The 9,830-nt window shown below is 40.8% G+C and overlaps 1 protein-coding gene across 1 annotated transcript; it reads right to left on the bottom strand.

The window, feature by feature from the left end:
• Positions 1–1,191: 1,191 nt before the first annotated feature.
• Positions 1,192–7,375, bottom strand: LOC148032372 (mitochondrial import receptor subunit TOM20-like). Its single transcript, XM_087683023.1, has 7 exons — positions 7,132–7,375; positions 2,465–2,543; positions 2,199–2,368; positions 2,045–2,092; positions 1,859–1,945; positions 1,596–1,751; positions 1,192–1,509 (listed from the first exon to the last, which is right to left on the bottom strand). The coding sequence occupies exons 1-6, from the start codon at positions 7,237–7,239 to the stop codon at positions 1,620–1,622; spliced, it is 624 nt and encodes a 207-aa protein (XP_087539149.1). The 5' UTR covers positions 7,240–7,375; the 3' UTR covers positions 1,192–1,509; positions 1,596–1,619.
• Positions 7,376–9,830: the final 2,455 nt, after the last annotated feature.

The raw sequence follows: 9,830 nt of genomic DNA, 5'->3' as shown, positions 1-9,830 counted from the left end.
GAGGCAACAAGATGGGAATGTAATGCTAATCCTCAATATATTGCCTCAATAAGAAAGCCAATGTAGGGTCTAATGCAAATGCAAGTTCATGATTCCATGAAAATTCATGACATGGCAAAGGTGCAAGAAACTCTAAAGCAAGAAACACTTGCAAATGCAAGTTCATGATTCCATGAAAATTCATGACATGGCAAAGGTGCAAGAAACTCTAAAGCAAGAACCACTATCGTCCAACCAATGTTGCCTCCACAGCTACTACACCTGTCCATTGACTGGAAGATAACTTGAAGACATTATGAATTAACTAGAACTCTCACATGTGATGATTACTTGGACCTTCCTCGTGTTGAGTGGTTATAGCCTTGTAATAAATCAGCACTATTGTGGCCATGAGCATATACATCACTTTTTTATTACACTTTTTAACAATGAAGACACTACATTATTTGATGCCACCTCTTCATTCTATTTTATATGGCTGCTCAATACTTGCAGCCTGTAAAATGCCCAACAATAAAGTTATCTGCTGCCTATTTGCTTGATGAAAGTAGCACTTGGTATCATGTGCTTTTAATCGTGGTCCAATGTGTGCAAGCTTCTAAAAAATGTTGGAACGTGTATCTCACGGCAAGCTTACGTTCATGAGCTTCACTTCAGATCATGCTATTGCAGACCCATACTATTTAGAGCACAAGTGTCTACACCTTTTCAAATTAAACCAAGCAAGTAGTTTGGACAAGTGTATATCAAATGTAAATACTGCATTATATCAAATGTAAATACTGTGTTGCTGCGCTCTCACTTGAAGAGAGAGCACAACAATTTGGAGAATCTTTCACCACAGCAGCAGTGAAGCCCATACATACATTCACAACAAGCAAGGACAATGTTAGGGGAATTGAATGAGCCCAATAGAAGGTTGATAACGAAAGTCCCTCTTCTTTCTTCATTAATAAAGCAGGTTCCTATTTATTTCTGGCAAATACAGATTTCATTTGTTTCTTGCATTAAACTATTAGAGTACATTTTATACTTACAGATCTTATGAAAACCTCTAACCGTAAAATTTGTTTTAAGTTTTAAAAACGGACTCTAACCCATGATGTTAAAGACAAGCACTTGTACCTTACCAAAGTACCCTAACGCCATCCAAATATACACAGTTCATGCCAAATTTCAAGGAACTGAAAATTATATGAAGATACGAACTACTTTCTTGAGATTCAAGATTGAAATAAATACAAGAGCATCAGGAAAATCGGCCACTAAAGTATACTGAAGTGAAGAAATAGCTCTCTTATAGGCATCCCAGAACTGCTCCGATTGAACACAAAAGGAAAATCTGGAATCTGGATGATGACTGACAAGTGTACATAGGTGACATTGGATGGATGTCTTGCATCTCTTATATGGGCACCCAACTCTTGTCAAACATGTAAAAGGATCTGGAGAGTCAATATAAGCTTTCCAACTTGAAAGAGCTCCAGGCCAAAGGCCTCAAGACAGCACCTGTTTCACGATCACAATTTAATCACTAGATAGAAATATTAAGACCATAGCAGCTGTTTCATCATCGAATTATCAGTATCTCCAACCTTCCGAGTTCCAACTTATGGCTCTCATTCAAAATTCGGAGGTGTATTTTGCATGGATTTGTTCACGCTGCCTAACCACACACATACTCCAACCGCAAGAACAACCCAGCCCAGAATGTCATACTTTAGGTCACTGTTCTTTTTCTTCTTAGTCCCCTGAGAGCATGCATCACACCAGAACATAATTAATTTTGTGCAATTGAGCCGCCCAGAATGGATTGTTCAAACGAATGAGACTTTTCCAGTGGTACACTGCAGTTTACCTTGGTAGCACCTCCTGTTGAGCGTTCTGATGCGGAACCAAGCTGTGCACTTAGCTGTTTATGAAGTTCTTGATGCAGCTCTGGTGCCTATGGAGTAAGCAACACATTAGTTTACAAATGTTTGCACAGATAAATCATCACCCCAGCCAAACCACAATACTGCATTCAGACATCCGTGCCAAATACCTTTCCTGACATCTCTAGAGCCTTCTTATAAAGATCATTATGGGGTTCCTGGATACACAAAAACCAAGTTACTTCTAACAGCCTAAATCAATAAGAACACAAAAATATCAATAATGACAACCGGCATCAACAATGACAAACAGACTGGCAATACCTCATCCAAAGCTTGCTGAAAGCATTTGGAGGCCTTTTTAAACAGTTCATTGGCCTTCTCGGATTCTGTCAAGAGAAAACCATGGGATGTATGGGCATTGCCCAAGCACCAAAGAGTATTCGCGATCTTTGGATTGATTTTCAGGGCCTCTTCTAGCTTTGCTTCAGCATCTGGAGTCCCAGAGATGGATACGAGATTAAAATAAAACCTGAGACTACAAACACTTCAACTGTAATACTAAAAAGTAAGAATCTCCACTGTACTACCTTCCACCATGTCAACAGATTCATGGCCCTGCTGAAATTGCGCCAACTCTAGAAGGGCACCTCCCCATCTTGTTAGATTCTGCAAAATGCCAAAATGTAAAGGCTTAACGACCTTGGAGTTATGAGCAATCTTATGTTTTGTATCAAAAATTTTGAATAACCAACCAAAACCTTAAAGATGTGCAAGTTTTGATTACCCTTTCAATGAGATGAAACTCACATTATTGGTTTTGACCTTGCAGCACTCATCAATAACTACATAATCTAAAACACAGATTGACTGACCAAAAACTGCAGAGGAGTCACTCCCCAAGTTCAGACCCTGCTACCACAGCTGAATACTATGCCAAAAGTTAACTGCCGCACACGGCAGCTCTACAATTGACACTCTCTCCAGGCAAGGAAAGGGGAGCAACATGGGAGCAGGTCAGCTTTTAAGCAAACATTAAAGCTGAGCTGGCCTATAATACCCCTGGTTTTACTGCAGCTCCTTTATATGGCAAACTACTGCTGCTGCCAGATGACCAAGTCCAGAGCATGCTGCTTCTCTTAGTGGTCTCATTACTGCGAGACCACCTGTTTTAGGGATAAATGCCAGTTACTGTCTTGCTTTCCTTCTACAAAGAAGTAAGCAGTTGAGAAGCCTCCTTGGCTCAGTCACGCTCAGCATGCCAGCTTGTTAAATCTGTATCAAATAATCAAGTGATCTGTTTGAAGTAAGGGAAGTGCAATAGGAAAAAGGCCTCGTGTAAAGCTAGCTAAGTAGCTTCTGATTCTTTAACAGAGATATTACACATTTGCAAGTTTCACCATCAATGGATAAGGTACCTTTTAATGACCAAACGAGGTTTCATTTTTTATCTTGCTCTTGGTTGCCTAAATAGCTTCTATAGTGGCTGAAACCTTGGTACATTGTGAGGGACAAAATGTGCACTTGAAAGGGCTTGCTAGGGAAAAAAGTGCCCATCACATTTCCAGTTTGTTTCTGTGACATTTCCACATATACTCTATAGTATGGTGAAGCTAAGTGGGCTTTCAGTTTTGTGTTGGTCTTGTAGCCCTTGAGTAGCTTCCATGATGGCTGAGAACCTTGGAGCATTGCAAGGGCTTCTTAAAGACAAAAGTGTTTGTCATATTTCCATTCTGTGATATTTACATACACAACCCAGAGAATGGACAAGCTGATGTTCTAACTTCAGAGACACATGGACTTTATTGTTTTGCGAGTCTTGAACAACCCCTCCTTTAGTAAAATCTCTTCCTCAGTTTTGTGCAGATTCCTACAATGCTCAATTGCTTTCTCTTGTAATAGAATATGTCAACGGTTAGTGCCAGGGAGAACCTAACCTGCAAATACCAAATACAATTAACCAGTAAAGAACCCTCATCTCCCACCCATGACAGTGAAGGGCATCACCCCCTTCTGAACTGTTCCAACCCAGCCATGAGCTACACAGCTAGACACATCCATATGGTCAACCTTGAACTCCTAGCATCTCATGATCCCACCAGGAAGAGTCCATGAGGACCCCAGGTTGTAGCAATCTTGGCCTGTACTGGATCCAGGGCTTCCAACCTGAGGACACTCTAGCTCATGGACTCCAAATGATTACTGAAACTGTCAACTTTAGAGAGGGGTGGACCAGGGCCCAAACTGAGTGAGGTATAAACCAGAGCAGCTTGCCAAGCTAACCAAAGCATCCTAAACCGTGCCTAGGAAACATACTAGGACTACTATGCACACAATAAATGCCCTTTGTGCATGTGACATAATGCACCTCCCCTACTAGCTCACCCTTGAGATTTTAAGAAAACCACATAATTTTAGAAAGACAGTAGGTCATGTGTACAAGATAATAAATGTCGTCCTCTGTCTTCATTCACACAACTCAAGAATCTGTTTGGATTCACATAGAGCGAATGTCCTACACTCAACATTTATGATTTCTTGAGCAAATGTAGATGTAAGTTAGCACCACATAGCATCTCCTGGAACTGACTCACATGAAACAGAGGATGACCTTTGACATAAGAAGTAACTCTAGTTCATAAGCAACTGAACAAACTCTAACACGTAATATGAAAAGGTATGCAGTCATTATGGGTTAACCGAATCTCTGCCTAGTCTGGAAAAATCTGTAACCTCAAAAAATGACTTTGAGTTGGACAGAATATGTTAAGCTCCTACACACAATCCTTGGCAATCAGCAACACTTCTTTCATGCCTTGCGAAAATGACTTTGCAGTTATCATCTCAAGGAAGTCTGTAATAGCAAACAGGACTCAAGTTTACAAATGACTTTTGTAAGCTTCTATTTGGAAAATAGGACACAACTTTGAGCTGGACTTCCTCCAAACATCCCCAAGCTGACACTCATGCAACAAGATATCCTTCATGTGTATGTCCCTAAGCAACATAGAAAAGTAGGAAACACTTTGAGCTGGAATTTCTCATAACATCCTCAAGGCAATACTTGCACCAAAAGTCACCCTCCGTGCATCTGTCCCTAAGTGAGGTAGTTCACAGAAGGATTTGTCTTCTTATGTTAAAATCATAGTTTTTTCAGTACGTTCTGTGTGGCAAACACATACAGGTATGGATGTATAATTGGAGTACAATCCTACCTTTTGGGCTGAAGCATATGGGACACTTATTTTATGGGGGAAAAACACCAAGAAAAGAAAACTCTATACACATTTCATATTTGGAGAGTTACAAAATGTTAACCTTCAGCCTGGGTAGGAACTTCAAACTCGTATTAACTTGGATTCATAAAAGATCAAAGCATCATAATGTTTGAAAATATTGATCAAAGGAAAAAAAATTGAAGCATGAATGCAAAAAGTCACCCACAAGCATGATTCAACTATGGGTTGTCCGGTATGGGTATCCACAAGTATGAATCCCATCTCTATTAAAAATTTAGATTTGGCAATCATAAGCATGTCCACAAAAAGACTCTCCAACCCATTATACAAGCTCTAGTGGATGTTAAATACTTGCTTATCTAAAACCTTTCAGCTGTGTTCACTTGAGAAATCCAACACTCGTCCACAGTGCTCTACATATTGCTCCATTTTATGCCATTTTGTGTTTTTCACCAGTTAGGCATACCCCTGGGTGTCCAGCAGAAGGCACCTCGTGACATTCCTTTAAAACTTGACCTTATCTTTGCCACATCTGATACACAAATCCTGTCATTGCTAAATGATAAACCATCTCAAATCACTCAATACCCTCCTATATCCTGAACTGTACACTAATCAATACTTAAACTTTGTACTCTCATGTGAGAACTTCATCAATATAGACTACAATAATAAGTTCCGCAAAGACCTCTCAAACACTACACGAATCAAAAACCACTATGATCATTTTTCAAGCTCTTCCACTCATTTAGCCCATCTAGCAATTTCTGTACTCCAAACCCCGTACATCCCAAAAAATAACCAAGTTACATATGATCAGTCAATATCTCAAACCATGAGCCATAATACAATGTTCCCAAATCTTGAAAACACAAAACAGCTCCATCCAACTCTTCTTTGGAATGCATGCCAAAAAACTTGTACGAGTCCGCTTTCACTCACTCAAGCTAGAAGTCTTACCAGCTTGAAATAAACCTTCTCCAATCACACATAGTTGGCAGGCTTAGGTGTCTTAAGGCCTTATCAATATCTTCATTTCAAGGAATGAGCAAATTGGACGACCACAACCACTTATCGACGGCAGAGTGATATTTCCAGTTTCCTTCAATCCCTTCATTTTGAGGGATTGCAAATATGAATGACAAAAACCCCTTGCCAATCCCAGAGTAATTCATTTACTGATTTCCTTCAAATGACTGCAAATCCTAGGAAAAGCAAAGTTGTCTAATTCTCTCAACTTAATTACTTAAGGTTGTCCCAATCTATCAGTGCCTGCATGCCCAAAATGCATAATATAGCCTACCAAGGGTGCCCGATAGCCTGAATCATGTAAGCTCCTCCACCTTACTATTACAAAATTGCAAATCTGCATATAAACGTTTCCTCCACCTTACTAGTAAAAATTTGTGAATCTGAAAGTAAAAATACTTAGTAGGTGTGGTTGCTAGGCTTTGCCTCTAAACCCAGCTTCTGCACAAAAGAGGTCAAGCTGCCAAGATCCAAAAGAATGTATGTGATGACCCTTCACTTCTCCATAGACCCTAATTCTTTGAAGGTCAATACCCTATGACTCAACACAGAATTTGGAATATGCCAAGGACTGCATTTAAGATCAACATTATTTTGCCCTAAAGACCTCCCCATTCATCCAAACCAAGTGACTACGACTTTGCATAACCGAGGTATGCTGCAAGGAAATCAAGACCTTCTCCATCGTGCATGGTATATGCAAAAAAAAAAAGCTTCCTATCTGAAAATTGAGTTGAGCGTTCCTGAGACACGGCTCGGGTATGCCACAACAGTCTTACAAGAAAGCCGCTGTTCAAAACCAAAAGAAACGCAATCGGGATCGGGGGTCGGGGGTCGTACATCGGCATCGAGAAGGTTACGCTTGTAATCTGCAGCTGAGCGTGCCTGAGACACGGCTCGGTTATGCCACAACAGTCTTACAAGAAAGCCGCTGTTCAAAACCAAAAGAAAGGCAATCGGGATCGGGAGTCGGGGGTCGGGGGTCGTACATCGGCATCGAGAGGGTTACGCTTGTAATCTGCAGCAGCCTTCTCTCGTGCAGACTCGAAGAAGAGGAGGCGCTCGTAATCGTCTCGGCCCAGCGGGATGCCGTCCATGGCTGCGTGCAGATGTTGCAGAGGCTGCCGCGCTTGTTTGTGCTGCAACGCGAACCCTACTCTTTGTAAGAAGGCAGGCAGGCAGAAGGAGAAGCAAAGAAATCGTGCCTGAGAAAACTTAGAAATAAAATTGTTGTTAAACAATGACTAGGCGCTTCACACTTTACATTCTCTCAATGCTTTGCCAAAACTTAGGGGCCAGGGCAATTCGCATCCTGCTTCATTGGCAACAGTTAGGCAATTCGCTTCCTGGTCATTACTAATACCCCAAGTTAGAGGGTATTTCTATGACTACCACCTGACATGCATTCAAGGCCTCCCACCTTCTCTCTCTTTCTCTCTCTCTCTCTCTCTCTCTCTCTCTGTGCCTAGGCACATGAGGGGTTTCCATTAGGTATCTAACGTCATCTCTGCCTAGGCACATGAGGAGTTTCCATTAGGTATCTAACGTCATCTCTAACAGTCTGTCAAAAACCTGAGTATATGTAAGATAATCTTTGGTTACCTCTTACCTCAGGTTTCTCTAAGTTATGGACACATGATGCATCCATATTGATGTGATTGGTAGAAAGGTAGAGAGCAGCTACATGCGATTGGTTGTTGTTGGAGAGTTGCCGAACCCTGCCTGTCAATACACAAAGGTGTATTCCATCATGCTAAGGTAGAGAGGAGGGAGTTGGCTGCATAAGATTGGTTGCTACTAGTGGGACCCTACTTGTTGGTACACAAAGGTGCATTCTATCAGGCTAAGGTAAGGTCTCCAATTTAGGTTCTGATAAGAAAGATGGAGAGACCCACTGCCAACTAGGAGAATTGCGCCAGAATTCTACTGGAAGGCCTCCATGTGCCTGGGGTCTCTCTCTCTCTCTCTCTCTCTCTCTCTCTCTCTCTCTCTCTCTCTCTCTCTCTCTCTCTCTCTCTCTCTCTCTCTCTCTCTCTCTCTCTCTCTCTCTCTCTCTATTTACATGACTTCTATAGGCATTCAAGGCTTGGTTGGGCTTCACTTTTTCAACATCCTTGTCTCTCCCTCCCTCCCTCCCTCCCCATGTTACTCCACCCACATAGACATAGATTTAATGTGTTTGGGATTCTATTCCTTTTTAGAAAATTGAAAGGCCTCATCATAGGCTTTAAACTTCTAAGGTTTTGAGTTCCATCCCCTACTATTAACACCTTTTGAGTTCCATCACTTACTATTAACACACTTTTATCCTAAAGGTTTTATCATTTTCTTTTCTATTATATTATTATATTGGGGGAGTGTGGAATTGGAGTTATGCACCAAGATATTTCCACAAAATAGATGTATTTCAAGAATGTGCATCCCATCAAGTTGTTGCTTGGTTGTAGATGGACAACTGATGTCCAAATGTAAAGTATCACGTGAATGATATGGAGATTATATGTCGATGCAAGTATCAACCATGTTAGTGATATGAATGTGGAAATAATCATCTAGGTACGTGAGTGTCAGCTTGTGTCGAGCTTGACATCTCAACACTCCCCCTCAAGCTCAACTCCATGACCTGTACTCCAAATAAGCTTCGAAATCGTCAAAGCTTTTCTACTCCTAAGGCCATTGTGAAAATATCTACAACTTGCTCTTTTGTGCTCACATATATGAGATCAATGTCACCTACCAAGACCCACTCTCTAATGAAATGGTAATGAATCTCAATGTGTTTCGTGCATGCATGTAACAATGGGTTCCTCACACCAACTATATGTTGCTCATGTTGTCACAATAAATGATAAGTCTCCTATCTATTTGTATCCCCAAATCATCAAGCACTTTCACAGCCAAGCTACCTCACATTATCCCATAGCAACACCTCTATACTCTACCTCTATACACCATAATGCAATAATGGGTTATTTCTTACTACTCCAGGTCATAGCCCCACTCACAAAGAAAAATACATAGCGACTAGTGGACTTCCTATGAAACACACTACATGCCCAATCTATGTCAATATAACCATAAAACTGCACCATCAAGTTAGCCTCACAAAAGATACCATAATCTAGTACGGCCTTAAGGTACTGCAAGATACATCTCACACAGTGTCCATGTGAGGCTTACAAGGCACCTACATAAATTGACTCTCATGCCAACTATGTACTTACAATTTGGCCTAGTGATAGTGATGAAGATCAAACTTCCAACCATCCTCATGTACATTGTGGGATCCTCCAATATCTCACCCACATTAGTACTTAGCTTTACATTTTGATCCAATGGCACTGATATTGGCTTACAATAAGACATACCATACTTCATCAACACATCTAATATGTATTATTAGATGTTTTTATCACCTCAATGCTAAGAAAGTACTTCATCTCTCCCAAACCTTTCATGTCAATTTTTGCTTGAGAAGACTCTTGACATGCTCCACCTCTTGCACATTATCAACCCCAACAATCAAATCATCCACATACAATGTAATAACTACAATGCCCCTATCATTGTGACACCCCTTGCGTAGCCTACATACATAATCGTGGTAAACCATGCTCTCATAACCTTGTGGCTACTCCATGTACACTTCTTCTTGCTACTCACCATGCAAGAATGCATTCTTTACATC

This window comes from Lygodium microphyllum, chromosome 8, assembly GCF_053477565.2.
Source record: "Lygodium microphyllum isolate KBCC chromosome 8, Lygodium_microphyllum_v1.1.10, whole genome shotgun sequence".
Taxonomy (NCBI): Eukaryota; Viridiplantae; Streptophyta; class Polypodiopsida; order Schizaeales; family Lygodiaceae; genus Lygodium; species Lygodium microphyllum.
This window is presented reverse-complemented; position numbering and strand designations above follow the sequence as displayed.